This window comes from Bombyx mandarina, chromosome 25 (genome assembly GCF_030267445.1).
Source record: "Bombyx mandarina strain Sakado chromosome 25, ASM3026744v2".
Classification (NCBI taxonomy): Eukaryota; Metazoa; Arthropoda; class Insecta; order Lepidoptera; family Bombycidae; genus Bombyx; species Bombyx mandarina.
This window is the reverse complement of record NC_143231.1, coordinates 1,499,320-1,516,910: the sequence shown is the minus strand read 5'-3', so window position 1 is coordinate 1,516,910 and position 17,591 is coordinate 1,499,320. Positions and strand designations below refer to the sequence as shown.

The 17,591-nt window shown below is 36.9% G+C and overlaps 1 protein-coding gene across 1 annotated transcript in view; it reads left to right on the top strand.

The window, feature by feature from the left end:
- The window catches only part of hth (Meis homeobox homothorax), a 347,668-nt gene that overhangs the window by 94,147 nt on the left and 235,930 nt on the right, over window positions 1-17,591 (top strand). Inside the window, 1 exon segment of the mRNA XM_089738552.1 lies at window positions 14,133-14,259. Coding sequence (XP_089594678.1) covers window positions 14,133-14,259 — 127 coding nt within the window.

The window sequence follows — 17,591 nt, the reverse complement described above, 5'->3', positions numbered from 1 at the left end:
TCCCACACTTATAGAGACTATAGAGAAGGAGTGCACAAATCTAATATCTTTTTAAAATAATGAATAAAAGATACATTAAATCAATAAAGAAAACATTACTCACACCGCCATTTATTTGACACACACACATATGTACTTTGCTTATTGTCAAACTTTAGTTTGTCAAAAACTGTGGTCAAATTAAAAATAGGTTAATATTGTTTATCTTTAATATTATTTGTCTATAGTGTAGTCTTGGCGAAATCTGTGATTATAGAAGTATAATAGTCGTTGACAATATAACCATAATAATGTTCAAGCTTATAATTTCAATTAATTATAGTCGAATTTCGACTACTGCGGGCCACTAGTATAGATAGATAGTTTAAATTATATTTGATTTTAAAGAGTAAATAATATGTTAAAACACAAAGGCAGCCCTAGCGCAGATGTGTTATGAGTTAGCCGTGAAGCCAGCGAGCCGACCCAGTCTGCGATGCGTCTAACTTTTAATTAGGCATTGTTAATGATTCGTCTAGACTGGACGTAAGCAGCATAACATTATACCTACGTGTTGTTTAACTATCATTCTTGTGGTGCTATTTGTGTTGCAGAAATTATAATTACAAGTTTTTTTTATTTATCGCTTAGATGAGTGGACGAGCTCACAGCCCACCTGGTGTTAAGTGGTTACTGGAGGCCATGGACATTTACAACGTAAATGCGCTATCCACCTTCAGATATCAGTTCTAAGGTCTCAGTATAGTTACAACGGCTGCCCCACCCTTCAAACCGAAACGCATTACTGCTTCACGGCAGAAATAGGCAGGGTGGTGGTACCTACCCGTGCGGACTCACAAGAGGTCCTACCACCAGTAAAAAACTCGCGTTAACTTTAAAATCTAGTTGAACTATCAATAGATATGAACTGATCGAGCATTCATTGTTCAATTATACAATGATGGTGCTGATAAAAAGTTATACGGTCGCTTCTATGGACGATTGTTAATGTTAGTTATATTTGGTCTAAGATTCGTCAGTGGAAGGATAATGTGACCGTCGACTTGGGACAATTAGACCGTGACCAATGAGGATTCTTGGATTCACAAGCTTAAGACTCAGCTAGTTCACAGACTCATATGATTTAATTTTGCTGCAGCTATGAAGTAAAAATTAATAATTAAAAGTTTTCTTTAGTGTTTTATTGTCAAGTCAATGGTCACTGTCAAATAATACAAATTCATCTGTGTTTGTCCTACTGCTTTTCAGTCTACCTAAGCTGGTAGCCTAGAGAGGCTATTCCAGCGTAACCGTAACTAGTAGGTGAGCTCACGGGGCTCAAACCTGACGACGATGCTAACACGAACCCTAGCAAGAGCCGTGCTTCGCAGGATCTACCACCGGATCGGAAACGCGACCCACTGAGAAGATCCGGCGAGAAACTCAGCGGGCTGTGTCTGAGAGTTAATTTACTCGTCGAGCCACCGGTATTTTCAGTCGCAAATTTTAGCGTTTATTTAGTGATTCCGTTAAAATGAATGAGATTCGGATCCCACGATTTAAAGTAATCAACTTGACTATTTTTTGACACCACAATTGTGAAACCCTTTCCGCTACATAAGCCTTTGTGTGCACACCGCGAGGAACCCTAAAGGGTAATCGCACAATAAATTTTGATTAGCCATTGAAATGTGCGTTCCAGTTTTATTTAGGGATGGGAAATTACAAAAAAACTGGGTATTTAAGTGACGTATGTCATAGTTGAAAAGTATTTAAAAGGTGTCTTCGAGCCCACTGAGTTTCTCGCAATAAATAAAAAATCTCATATTAAGTATATTATGTCTAATGCTGTTTTGGTTTTAATAAATACGTCATCAGAGCACCGGTCATCGTTCTCGTCGAAACCGTCGCTTGCGATGAAGGGCTCGGCGAGTAAACTAACCCAAAGATACAGCCCACTGAGTTTCTCGCCGTATCTTCTCAGTGGATCGCGATTTCGATCCGGTGGTAAATTCCGCGAAGCACTGCTCTTGCTGGGGCTGGTGTTAGAAAATTCTCTCAGGTTGAGCCCGTGAGCTCACCTACCCGTCCGGTCGTAGCTGGAATACTCTCTTAGACTACTAGTGCTAAGGCAGGAGAAAAAAGGTGTCTTCATAACAGAGGCTTAATCAAATGTCAAAGTTTGAAAAGGTAATCGAGGATATACCTTCAATCATTGTCTATATCCTAGACTAATTAATGGTTTTGGTGAAAACGGAATTTGTGGAAAAATTATGACAACGTAGCAAGAGAGATGGTTCGGTGCAAAGAAATAGAACTTTTACTATCATTAAATTCTACTTTTTCTAGTGCTAACTGGTAACATCGATACATAAGTCAATTATCTTAGGAATTAAATCTTATCTTTTACTAAGTGGGCTGTGAGCTCGTCCACCCATCTAAGCAATAAAAAAAATCATGCAATCTTATGTGATGATGTCCGTTGGCAGCAGTAGTCATTTCTAATAACTTCAGCTCCGTTTTCGTTTACCTATGAAGAAAAACAAATGTGATTAAAAAACTGCAAACTCGCTTTTCTGGATCCAATGCCCTTCAGCAATTAATTATAAACTCATTATAAAAATTATCTTAACATTTATTATCTTGATCTTTTTATATTTTCAAAACTGATCGAAAAGTCACGTATTATTAACCTTACCGATGTACCAGGGGTACATGAGAGCCGCAGAGATTGCATCCAGATAAGACAACGACATACCTTAATAGATGCCTTTAAAATTATTAATTAAAAGTACTAACCGTCTTTATGGGAGCGAGCCTTACTTTCTTGAGGCTCATACAACGTGGTTCTTCCACAGATCCTGAATAAATTTTATGTTGTTTTCTGGCTACCACGAAGTTTACCACCAAACAGTTCTTTCTTAAAGCATACCTACCAACTACCTTACCTATAAGCTACCAAAGAAATTAAAGAGACCTAGACGATTTTCATTTTAAGAAAAAACTAAAAGATAATCTTATTAGTGAAAATTATTATCACATAAATGATTTTCTTTCGGACGACATTGAATATAAATGGATTTTTTAATTATTACTTGAATTATGGATGAATGAATGGTAAATTATATAATATTATAATATCTTGCACTGAACTAATATTTCGCAAGTCAAATAATGACAAAGCATACACGCTGCTTTTAACTTATGTAATAACTCATTTTCAATATGCTTAGCGAATAAATAATTTGATTTATACCAAAGAGTTTAAAATTAGGATGTATATGAGAAAAACCAGTTCACAAATTACAACTCACTGTCACTTAGCGAGATTAGAAACTATTGTTTCATTATTAAGTCTAATTGAACACACTGGCAGAACCAACCCTGGTAACTCCATATGAATCTTAAAAGAACACATCTTTGGCTTGTCTTTTGGAACTGATTTGTCGATACGGTGATGTGGAAACATATTTCTGATTATAATCAAATCGTAAAGATTTTTGTGACCGATAGAAAGATTTGAAATTTAGTTTTAAAACTGACAAGGAACTCAGGGTTCTGTATGTATAGCATAATATAGTTTTTTTTATGTAATATTTCCAATCAATGCCAGTATTAAATATGGCTAACCAAATAAATAGGTCTGGATTATTGACCGAAAATTCACGAGGCATTTTCTGATCTTAAGTTGATTTAAGTTTATTTACTAGAATAATTATGTTCGTCGTCCCGGCCATCCTCGGGTCCAGATCTCGAATGAGGACGCAATAAAACGTATATAATCTCGTTTAATATGCAAATAGTTCGTGTCCTTATCTTCCCTGTCCGCTGCGTTCAATCAAGGTGTCCTTTAGCGCTATCTCCGAACGATCTCCGCGCCTTCATGCCGCCCTGGTGTCCTGCTTGTTTATCTCACTCGTTTTAAAATTTAATTTCTGTTTTCATTTTACGAAAAATCATAAATAAAAAAATAGGACGTCTATCTATGTGATACTAAAAATATGTATTTTTTTTTGGTTCGATTTTCAACAAGAAAAACTTGTTGTCTTAAGGTAAAATTAATTAATTATCTTTAGTTAAATCTTACTGGGGGTAAGACCTCTTCTGAGTCCGCGCGGGTAGATACCACCATCCTGCCTATTTCTGCCGTGAAGCAGTATTGTCTTTCGGTTTGAAGGATGGGGCAGCCGTTGTAACTATACTTGAGACCTTAGAACTTATATCTCAAGGTGGGTGGCGCATTTACGTTGTAGATGTCTATGGACTCCAGTAACCACTTAACACCAGGTCGGCTGTGAGCTCGTCCACCCGTCTAAGCAATAAAATGTATTTAGAAAGAAATTCATCTGCGCATTTGTGGAATACCTTCATTGTATGATAAATTCTTTTGTAAGATGTTTGTTGAGTTGAAACTTTGAGCGGTTGCTAGAACTCCTCGGAAGGTTTCTGATTCTGATTTCGGAAACAAAATAGATGCGTTCCCGATATCACTATAGATACATTAAGCTTTACTTGTATTTTGTACACACTGCGCTCTGTGGGAGTCCGAAAGCAATCCATTCCAAAATCAAACGTTGTTAATCAATGAAATAATAGTAATTATTTAGAACGAATGTAAAAATTCATTAATCGAAGGAAGCCAATTAAAAGTCAATAAGTAATAAAAAAAAAATGTTATGTCGTAAAATAATTTATATCCAAATTAATAATTATGGATAAGATTATTTTAATGTTTAATTTATTTGGCTATTAAAATTATTGAATTATTCGATTGGGGGCTGGCACCTGTTTTTATGTGGTCGCGTTAGTCATTAACAGCGTCAATGTTGACCTGACAGTGGATTTACGTTGATCTTTTTTGATTCTGAAATAGATCTTATTCCTTATAGAGGTCACGTAATAAGGAAGCCACCTGATTAAGTTGGAAATTTGGCACTATTGCTCGATCTCCCCGGTTGGAGACCTAGAGGTAGACCCAAGACTAGGTGGAAGGATGTAGTGCTGAAGGACAAAAGGGAATGTAATGTCGCTGACGAGGATGTGGAAGACAGAGGGAGGGAGAGAGAGAGAAAGAGAGATCCTGTTTTGATTTCAGTCTTTATAAAATAATTTTAGCGAGTTTAGATCTCAGAAATATAGACCTATTTTGCTTTATATAATTTTGAACTAGATAAGTGATTGGCTTCGCGTTGAGTGGTTAACCAACCTCTTAGAAATCAGGTCAAACTCTGGTGTTATACAACGTCTGACCTATCTTCTAATTTGAAACGCCTGACTGCTTCGTGGCAGGAATAGGCGAGATGGTGGTAGAATTCATTCGTAGTCACACAATATTTTGACTTCCCACAGTACAGTGGCATCAGTCATAACTTACCATCAAGCAAGCCACGAGTACTACCGTAAATCGAATAAAATCATCCGAACACACATATTAAAACAACTTTGCATTAAATGCCAATAAATTATCGAAAAATCTTTTGGTAATAAAACGTGTTATCAATTTGCCATAGAAAAACTTCGATAAGCTGCCTTATCACTTATGATAAGTGTGTCCGTGCGTTATAAATATGTATAAGGTGTAGTTCGGAGTCCGTTTATCACGTTTTCTATAAGTTATGGCAACAACTTTCCCATGAAGTTCGTCGACCTTCGCCACTTAACATTTCGTGGGTGTGTTTTCATAAAAATAATATTACGCTTTGAGATTCTATTCATTGTATTTACAGATGATCGGATACACAACACGTCTGATGATTTAGTGGATATCAGAACACATAGATATTAAGGCGAGATTGCCCTCACCCATTTTCACAATCAAAAGACATGACTGATAGAATAAAGCTAGCATTGGCATTATATGTACAATACATTTGAGACAATGTGGGATTGCATTTACGTTTTAATATCTAAAGGCTCCGTAGTTCAATTCTAACTAGGTAGGTCACGGACTATTCATAAAAAATTAAGATTTGTTTTCATCTAATTACAGAAAGACTTCAAAAATATCGGTCACGAAAATTCCAATTAAAAAGAATTGTAAAGAGCTACAAACTGCAGTACAAGTATTGGAGAAATATTAATAGTAATAAATATAACGATTTATGGAACGAAGCCTACCAAAAAAATATCTTGAAGCGCCACCTAATCATGATTCCGTCCACGTTACCCCATAAACCCACGGTGACAACACTAGCATAGATTAAAAAGCCATAAAACCCGTCCTTGGAGGCACCATATAGTATAATTGATCAATTATGTAACAAGGAAATTTATGTGTCCGTTTTCACGCGCCATTTTTGGTTTAGTTTCATACGAGAATATTAATTTTAAAATTTATCGTTGTTTATTTATGAAACTCCGGGTGTGAGGTGAAATAGGCGAGGATCTTGATTCGAATTTGAAAACAAAAAATCCAAACTGTCAAAATGACATCTTAGATATTGCTACTTGCAGACATTATTATACTGACTACTGTTTGATCGGCTTAGTTTTGAAAATTTTTTAATAGTTTTTGGATCTCCTGAAGGTGCGGCGTTCTTCCAACTTTTTTACCAAGGTCTTCAGTCAATCTGGTGTCTTCGCGCTGGCTTCATCGTGAACTCTTTGCAATACATCTTCTTGCCGACTATTTCCTTGTTAAAGAAGTCATAGTTCCCTTTGCCAGACTAGATCATAGTTTTTGGCTATTAATATACAAAAAAAAAACTATAATTATTTTGATCGTTAATTCAAACTTATAAACATACTCTCTCGTACGTCCCCATTAAAATTATTTGCCATTAGTTATTAGCTAATTTAATACGGGTTCAGTTACGGGGGCGATAATGACAGATGACGGGTTCGCAATCGCGACTTCCCACGGTCATACGATACGAGGCACGTGCGTCCGACGCTCGTCTAGTCTGTAACACGCCTTATTCCGAAATCATTGCGCGTCTGTGCTGACACAAAGCACTAAACCATAAGTAACTAGCTGATACTGTTCAATTCATCTTATTGCGGTAGGTAGCGGCTTGGTTCTGTCCCTAGCATTGCTGAAGTCCATGGGAGACGGTAACCACTCGCCATAAGATGGGCCGTATGTTCGCCTACAAAAAAAATTTAAAATATAGTATAATTCACTAAAGAAAGCCACCAGACCAGCCACCTGACGTGAACGTAACGCTTTGTGGTAGTATAAAGGAGGTCGTACCAGCCTGTGAGGATTACATATGGGCACGACCAATAGTATTGAAGACACGACTACAGGGAAACTTTAGGCTAGATTTCCTCATTACTGAGGTACGACTGAGAAACAGTGGCATCCTCGGAACGACTCTGAGAGGAGATAGCGAGAAGATTACAAGATTGCTTATTTCCATCGTTACCAAAAAGAAAGTTTTACATATTACATACTCTATGATGGTTGATTGACAAAAATGAAGAGAAAGTCCTCTATTTTATATATTGGTGGTAGGACCTCTTGTGAGTCCGCACGGGTACCACCACCCGCCTATTTCTGCCGTGAAGCAGCAGTAATGCGTTTCGGTTTGAAGTGTGGGACAGCCGTTGTAACTATGCTGAGACTTTACAGCTTATATCTCAAGATGGGTGGCGCATTTACGTTGTAAATGTCTATGGGCTTTAGTAACCACATAACACCTGGTGGGCTGTGAGCTCGTCCACCCATATAAGCAATTAAAAAAAAAATCACCGGGTTTGTGTGCGCAATATTTCGTGTCTAAAAAACAAATACATGATCCTATGGTTAAATTCAAGCAAATTCCCATAAAAGCGGCTTAAACTCGTCCAGTGTTTGCGTTAAGGCAATGAAAACAAAAGAAACGCGAAGCTATATTAAGACGAATGGTGGTCGCAAATGACGCGATCCTAAACTTTCATTTGGCCGAATTAGAGGTAATGGAAAAGTCGGGTTGTACTGCGACCCTCGAAGGAAGAACCTTCGCGAAGGAGACTCTTCCTTTGTTGTTTTATGGACGTATTTACAGGCGCGACGCAAGCTGAGCGGGAGTGCAGGTCTGATAAACAACGCGACGGCTGTAGGGTAGTTAAGATTTAGCTCCATTCCGGGATAAGTGCCGAATTTTCGAGCAGATTATGTAGATAATCTTAATTTTGAAATGGCTACTTAACGATGCCCATAGATGTAATATGTATGATGATGCTCTCTAGTGCGGGATTCGTAGTAATTAGCACGTATTCGCGATTTTTCTGGCGACGAGTTAATTTGATTTTAATTAGTTGGTCAATCGATTGTAAACCGTAAATCAGTTTATTGAGCGTGTGCTTATTCTTCATTGAAATAAATGTCGTGAAACGCTTTTACGGCTAACAATAAACAATAAACTGACCGACATAATACTCATGTACTTACACTTAAAACATATTATGGCATCGTATTAATTTACACCGTCCGCCATTACAGCTGTGTCAATTCAATTATTCGTAAAAAGAATCGAACGCGCTGCGCACGCGCCGTTCGAAATGCGGAATTAAAAAAAAAAAACTATTGTTCTCAAACCCCCTTCTTATTGTTCTTTTTATGAATTTGAAATTTAATTCATTGCCAGTTCGTGCGTTTGACGGTTTTAGGGGTAGCTATTTGTCCCGCTGTTTTCTTAACGCGGAGTCAGTTGAGCCCTCCCTTCGAACAGAACCGTATGTTTATTGATTTGTTTGTTTAACAATAATGAGTGCTCGACTTAAATCGGATCGTTGTTGTTGGTTTGTGTGTGTGTGTTTTTTTTGTTGTTGTTGTTGTATTGCGTTTAAAATTCATTATTTGTTGTTGTAGTCGCGTGCCGAGAAATATCTTTGTTAGGGTGTAAGGTTTGTTCGTAATAAACGTCGATCATCAAGTATGCGAATAACGGAACGTGAAATGGACTTCGAAATTTGAAAACTAGTTTTTTTTTCTTTAATTAAGCTGCTATTTCAGTAATGAGGTTTTTAAGTTGCGCTGGTTACAGTATTACACAGATCGAACAAAGCAAAAATACATTTTGTAAATTACATGTTTAAAAAATGTTGAAACTAGTTTTTGACACGATAGTTCACACGAAATGATCTAGCAAAAGAGAAAAAAAACGCTTTGAACTATTGAAGGGACCTGAATAGATAAACTTTCCAACCTTTGATGCTTAAATAATGTAGTCTATTAAAAAAACCATGCCAAAGGTGTCTTCTCAACTACACGACAATATTTATCAGGAAACAGTAACTTTTGATTTCAACTATAGAATTCCCATAATTTCCTATACAAATGAGACAACATAATGACTTCACGCTATAGTTTCTGCCAATCACTTAATCAGATCGGCGATGGCTTAGGCTGCGCGTTTAAGTACTAAAAATGAATTAGGGGAAATGATAAACGCAAATAGAAATTTAGTTAAATACAAATTGGGGCTCTATAGCGTGCGCGTAAATGAGAAACGGAAATCGAATGAATCGACTAAATATCAATTACAATCGAAAGGTGTTCGCAGCGAGCGGCGATCGTTAAGCAAATTCGTGAGCCGCGCGCCGAGCCGAACGTTGAGGTCTGTTTACACGTCCGCTACGATTTTCGTAAATATAATCGACTAAATTGATTTTAGTCGGAACTAATTAATATGGATTTCGCTGTGAACTCAATACTCAATGAAATAGTAAGTAAAAGGACGCTCAACTTTCGGTGTTAAGTTGTTAATGTGGCCCATGGACTCATGACACGTATGCAACGCTCACCTGGTGAAGTTGTGTCGACATCCCTGATCCTTCCCCATTGTGTGATAGCGTGTTCGGGTTAAAATCATAAATACATTGATCCTGAGGCAAGTTTCGGTCTCTCCCGGAATACGAGGCGTGGGACTGTGTGCTTAGTGCGAGTTTTTTAACGTTCTCGATAGCGTAAAAGTTAACTCGAATCTGTATGGAGTTGGCGCATTTGCCTACGTTGCGTTTGAGTTAACTTTTACGCTATCGAGAACGTCAAAAAGCACACTGGTCTCAAAGCTAGCTTAGCTATTTTATGCAACGACTTTCACAATAGGTGGTCACCAATAACAAAACAATCTATAATATATCGATGCCTCCAATGAACACTACCTACTCTAACTCAAAATTTTGAAATTTTCGTTTTTCACGCAAATCGCTTCACTATTTTAAAAGTATTACAATTAATCATTATTGACGGGGTTCGAAGCAAGAGTAAATCAGCTAGTTACACAAAAAAAAAACATAAATATATCTGCACTAATAAAGATTTTATGAACTTTTTCCGTTTAAACGCTCCTCCCGTAAATCTACGAATTTGGAGTTAGCGTAGTGTTCATTGGAGGTATCGAATATAATTAGTGATAAGGAATCATAATTGAATTCAAACGGTCATACAACAATTACGCGAGTCGAATATCAACGATTTAAGTATTGAAAACAAATCTGATATCTTTATCAGCGCAAGACTGCGAATGTGGGTACGCATTGTGATCTATAATTAAATCAACGTTGGTTTTGACCCCAAATGACGTCACTACATATAAATTCACACAAGACTAAGTTTTGTCATGTTAGGAAACTTTTTTTTTAATTAGGGCAGTCTGGTTGGTATTCCTTCGTTTTTTTAAATTTAATTAGATTTAGATTGTTAGATAATACCCTAAGTGTGAAACGAGCGTTCCCGCTTCCCTCAGCGAAACGTACAAACAACAATGTCAATAATAGTTCGGCATAATGAGGCCGCGGACGCGTATTGAGCCGTTTTTGATAAAACCCGAGCATATGGTGTGAACTGAACGCATTAGCGGACCCGCTTCCTGTCTCGAAAATATATCCTTAAAAAAATAAACTTCAAAACTATTGTTAAATAACACGAATTAGTAACACAAGTGTTGTTGTTTCGAAAAAAAAAAAACAAAAAAAGGTGTTGATCTAATTATATGGCGGGAAACGTAGCATCATTTGCTGTACGACTGTTATTATAGTTTACTATTGGAAGTATTTGTTAATCGTAAGCTTTATAATAGGTTAAAGAAGTTTCTCAGTTAGTCGATTAGTTAGTTTGTAGGTTTTTGGTATTTAGTCTAGTCTATTTCCCAACACTATTACTAAGGTCGTGAAACATTAATTTTTTTTTTCAGTAGAGTGTCGGCTTTTAAGCAATATTTTTACTTAATTCTACTTTTTTTTGTCGAAAGAGTTAATACTACTTTGCAGTGCCTGTGATTGTCTCGTCTATGGGCCACATTTTTAGAATTTTATATGTGTTTTATAGATAAGTTCAAATTGTAAGGGTCAATTTTCGATTGTACCGCAGACGATGGGTCACCGTCTATAATAGTTTAAGATTTATGACAATATGCGGCGACTTTGTTGTTGTCCACGAGCTCGTAATACAAGGGTCGTTGACACACTTAGCGCGCGCTGTAACAGTGTTCGATATTCAAACGAAGGATACATCATAGTACCTACATCGGAACGTCAGCTCTGGATCGGCGGACGCGAGTGGCGGCGGACATCTGTTCTAAATTCAAATTCACCGTCTGTTCGATTTCTTTTAATGATTATTGAAATTGCCAGTTGTGTTATGCGCGTTCTATTTTTGAATAGGAATCTTTGAGGCGCGCGTACGTACTGTAGGTACCTACATGAAGATTTTATTAATTTATTATGTTACTTATTAGGTTTGTTGCAATTTAATAAATTAAGCTGTGATTTTTTTTTGGTTTTGATATTTAAGTTTTTTCCAGTAACTTCTAATCTTTTCTTTATGTTTGCAAAATCCGTTTGTTTAAGATTTCGAAAAATAAATTTGGCTGAAACATATAAAAAAGGCAAAACAATAGGGCGAATGAGAACGGTGTTATTTCGTAATAAGACACCTAACGATCGTTAGTGGTCAATCAATTTAAAAGTTACACGGGCCGCAATTAAAATGGTTATTTTTCGGTAATTACGACACGGATTGTGTGGCAAATGACCTGCGATCAATCAAACGCAATAGCCATGGTTATGTGTGATACGTAATAACCACTTTGTGCTACAACTAAATGGCGGACAAAGAACGATTTAAAAATTTAAATTTCGATTGTTTTGTTTTGTATTAAAATAGAATCTTTTTTTTAAATCAACTAACTGTAATAACGACTTAATTAACAAACAAAAAAGTTTGAAAATGAACACTTAAACATATATGCAATAAGATACATTTTTGATTAACTGTAATAAACCAACGATTGGAGAGTTTAAAGAAATTCCTTTTTTTTTCTTTAAGACAAACACAAACATGGATGGAATATAGGCTACACTCAATTGTTAGCTCACTACACTCATAGCATATATCAATACTCTCAAGCTGAGCCCCGTGAGCTCTCTAGACTACCAGAGATTGAGTAGCCGAAAAAGTTGGAAGAAGGCAAATCTGTTAAAGTTTTGGATTTTACAAGCGGAACTCCTTGCTAGATCTCAAGAAAAAAAAATCCTCAATAAGTTATCTTTAGAACGCCGCGACAAATTGAAATTCTATTATACTATAACTAGAAACTATATTTCTTCTTCAATTTTGTATAGTATTTTATTTTTTTTATATAAAATTCGAGTTGTTATTATGAGCTCTGTGTTCCTTCTACACATAGGGTTAAGAATTTTTTTTTCATTTGGTTAATAAGGTCTCATTGTTGTCTATGGACTATAAGATCGGCCATTCCGAGGCAGAAAGAACCAATGATCTTTCTGCCCATATGATGAAAAAATTTTTTTTTCTATTACCATTTTGATTGAGTAGCTGATTTGGTGTGTTAAATCTCCAACCCGTTCACGTGTGGTATGTGTGACCCTGTAGGACGATCCCTTGATTCCACCGTCTGCAGATTCGTGCTAAGTTTATTGGTAAAACGACTATTCCAAGTATACATGAACTCCATTGTGAGGTGAACGAAGGCAGGTGCAACGCTAATGGTTCAGTAGCGTGCGAGCCGCCTCATTACCCATCCTGGTCGGGCAGTTCCGATAATAGAACATTCTCGATTTCACGATAAGAACCTCTCGCAAAAATTACAAAAAACTGTTCGTTTTTTTTTTAATGCAAAAATTGGAATGTAGCGCTTTCAATAAAGAGATTGTATGATTTTAATTACGCAGTATTATAAAAATTAAAGTCCCATTTCTTCCTGCTAGAAGGATGGGACAGCCTTGATACACAATTCATATATATATTTATATTTATATGTATTTATTTAAGTACGAGTATTTGTATCTATAAATATTATGTATGTTATATATACACATATTTTTAAGTAATATCACTATCACACTACACCTACCAAGGTTCATCTCTGCACCCCCCTAAGGTAGACTGTCAGAGAATGCCTATGGCATTAAGTCCGCCATAATACTGTCTAGTATATAAAGTTATAAATAAATAAATAATTCAGACAGATCTCACATCTCGAGATGACTAACGGTATTATTATGGGCTCGCTTAAAAAAAAAGATCTGTGTTGAAATTTCTGCATAAGCCAGGCTGTGATAACTATTGATAAGTAATGTGAAAACAGCTTCCCAGAAGTTAGGAGATGATCTGAGATCCTTAAACAAGCCTCTTTTAATATAGTATGAATCGATTTATTCTAGTTTTATTGTAAAAAACAATAATAAATGTACTTTTAAAAATAAAAAAACACAAAGCAAACACACAAAAAAAAAATTATAATAATTTGTTTTTTGTCTTGTGGCTACTAGTCAGGTTATTCGTCAGAACGAAGTTATAAAGTTATTGTATCGTCATCTTTTGTTGATTCGTGTGCAGATTAAGAAGTCGAACGTTCAGAGATTCTGAATACAAACAAACATACTCAACCAACAAAAGTGTGTTAATAACAGTTTTTTTTTTGTTATTATTGCTTCAATGGTTGGTCGAGCTCACGGCCCATCTGATGTTAAGTGGTTATGGAGCTCATAGACACATCTACAACGTAAATACCGCCACCCACCTTAAGATATGAGTTCTCAAGTCTCAGTATAGTACAACGGCTGCCCCAACCTTCAAACCGAGAACTAAATAGGCAGAGTGGTGGTATCTACCCGTGGGGACTCACAAGAGGTCCTACCGCCAGTAATGTACAGTTAATTTAGTACCAGGAGAGCATAGCACTGAGCGAGTATTGTTTCCACAGAGACCTCCTTCGTCATCGCTGTCGTACGGCGGCGCGGTGAACGATGACGTGCGCTCCCCAGGGTCGGGGGGCACGCCGGGACCACTCAGTCAGCCCCCGCCGCAGACCCTCGACGCTACAGACCCAGGTAAGACATTTTCTACACTCAACCTTATGTATACGGAGAAAATCTGATCAGTGAACCACTGACCTCTCAGTGGGTTAGTCGTTTTTTTATTTCCCTTGTAGGTAGACAAGCATACAGCCCACCTGATGGTGAGTGGTTACCGTGGACTTCAGCAATGCCAGCGGCAGAGCCAAGCCGCTGCCTACCAAAACAAGTGCTTTTTTATTTTTCATTTATTGCTTAGATGGATAGACGAGCTCACAGCCCACTTGATGTTAAGTGGTTACTGGAGCCCATAGACATACATCTATAACGTAAATGCCGCCACCCACCTTGAGACATGAGTTGTAAGGTCTCACTTTTGACAGTACTACGGCTGCCTCACCCTTCAAACCGAAACGCATTACTGCTTCACGGCAGAAATCGGCAGGGTGGTGGTACCTACCCGCGCGGACTCACAAGAGGTCCTACCACCAGTACAACGAAATCTAAAGCGAATAACTCACTTTTAGCGAGATGATAAAAATGATTGAGAGCCTTCGATAGCTCTGTATCTGGTTACAGTAGTACGCGTGGGTTTAACAGCCTTTTTATATACGTATCATGTTTCTAAACAAAGGCTGCCTTAGATAAAGCACGACGGTTTAGAGCTTTTATTGGCGAGAGAGTCCAGTCGATGCCGTTTAAAACTTAAATAAACTTGCTTAAAGCGTCTCTAAAGTTTAATTGAATACAATTTTAAAATCATTGAATTAGTTTTAAACAGAAATCAGGGAATATATTATTATGCTGATATTTGTTTAGAGTTACTGTTTCATTCAAATAAGAGAACGTTTGTTTAAAACTAAAGTCACTCATACTTCATAAATGTGTCTGTTATATATATACCCTTGTATAGATTAAAACTAAATAATGTAACTTTAAGTTAATTTTTTACTGGTGGTAGGACCTCTTGTGAGTCCGCATGCGTAGGTACCACCACCCTGCCTATTTCTGCCGTGAAGCAGTATTGCGTTTCGGTTTGAAGGGTGGGGCAGCCGTTGTAACTATACTGACTCAACGTGGGTGGCGGCATTTACGTCGTAGATAACTATTGGCTCCGGTAACCACCTAACACCAGGTGGGCTATGAGCTCATCCACCCATTTATGCAATAAATAAATAAAAAGAATTACTTAAGTGCGCCGCGTACGGTACCTATATGACAGTCAAAGTGTTAAAAATAAGATTTACCAAAAATTAAATACTTTTATTTATTCAAAACTCTAAAGCACAATATGAATTATCGGGATCTAACTGTCAGTTGAGGCTACTCAACGTCGCGGAGACAGTGACTCAGTGACACATTCATCTGTCATTCGTACAATTAACATAGTACATCGATCCGTCAATGCAACGGTTACCGTCCGACACAAGCCGCGTCGTCACATCAACACTGGGCTCGTATCCCGGGCCGTGATGGGGCGGTATTTAATGCGCACTTGATACGCCATCTTCGTTTGTTTAACTAATAATAAAGCAACGGAAAATCTTTTTAAGAGAGGTGCTTGGCTATGGTGCCGAGCACACGGGTATTACGAGCTATGATTGGGTCTATCGAACCCCTTATCAGCCTTTATTTTTGCAGTTCCTACCAAAAATTATCAAAAATCAAACAGCATGGCTTTAGTTATCCATTGCCATAAAGAACTGGTATTGGAACATATATTATAGATTAAAAGTGGCCCAGTATGATTAAAGATTTTCAAATCATACTCATAAGCAATAAATGATAGTTTAAAAAACTAACAAAATGCGCTTTTATAGAAAACCCAACTAAAAAATAGAAAATAAAGTTTTAATAAATTTGAATTATTTTCTTTTTTTTAGTTGGGTTTTCTTTAAAAGCGTAGTTTGTTAGTTTTTTTTAAACTATTATTTATTTTTCATTTTTTAGTTGAATTTCAATTATTTCAATTTTTTTTTTAAATGTTGTATTGTCACCGGTCGGTCCTTCATAAGTATACCAAATTTCGAGTTAATCCGACGTTTTGAAGAGGGTCAAAATCATGTTCAAAGATTCCGTTACAAACATACATACGTCTGAAGCTAATAAAAGCGTATAAAAATCATAATTATATTGGTACACTTTTATATTAAAACATAGCAACACTGTGCAATTTTATTAGCTAAACATTTAAAAGACATTCACGCTCGACTGTACCGGCGACTATATGATAATACTGTCAAATTGACAATTCACAGTTGACAGATCGGCGCGTAAAGAACTGAAAGGGATATTTCAACGGCTCTCAAAATGCGTATTGAAATCGTTTATGTCGTATCGGTGGTAAATCTTAGATTATCTCCTACGTTTTATGTGAGTCAGGTACTTACAATCCTTTCTCATATATGAATAATAATTTAAGAGGCTACTTTTGTTTTGTTTAAATGCATTAGTAAGTGAGTAAAGGTTACGATGTTTAGGACGTCTATAAAATATATCGGAGCCTAGAGAACAATGAAGGTTTGAAAACGCAAAATATTGGTAGCTTTATGAAAAGCTTTGATATGAAAGTTCTGCAGTTACCGTTCGTTTAGAACGCTGAAAACAAATGGCGTCAAAGAGACGATCGCGCGTGTGACAGCTGTCAAAAATGGCCGCCGTATTCGCGCGAAAATAACAAAGGTTTTTTTTTTTGCATTTCCACGTGGCGCTTTTTATTCAGTGAAAAAAATTACGTTTCCGACGCACGTAGATTTGTAATTGTTTGGTTTGTCGCATCGCTGTGTCTGTGCGCGACGAAACGCCTCGCCAAATTGAATTTTGGTGAGCCGGGCACACAATGATCTGTAACTAGGAAGCCATGTTATTTTTTACTTTTTAAAATACAAACACGCTACGGTTGCATTTTTGTGCAGTCCGTGGTTCGATTTTTGAATTCGGACAAGCAATGTGGCATTTTGGCGGGAACGCGACAGGCGAAATTGTGTTAACTGCTTTACTTTGTTAATTCAGTGTTTCTTTAGGTTCAAACGAGTAATAAAGGCTAACTGCTCTCAATCTGTGAAAGTTCACAAGTGCAAATTTAAAACAAAGTCGCCAAAAGAGCTTCTCAGGTTCTTCCTGAAAATCCGATTGAATGTCAGTAGATTCCCATCGTTGCATTTAATTTCACATAAATATTAGGTATTTATAATATTTAACAATTCAAGATTATAAATTTGATGCTGGCAACAATGGAATCGCTAGCAGCCAATAGTAGCCATACTTAAAAATAAACGAAGAAAATGGCTAATGTGTCGGTTATTGACGTTAATTTTGTATGCGATCATATTTGTTTGTGTTTCTAAGACACTACAGTAATTTAGAAA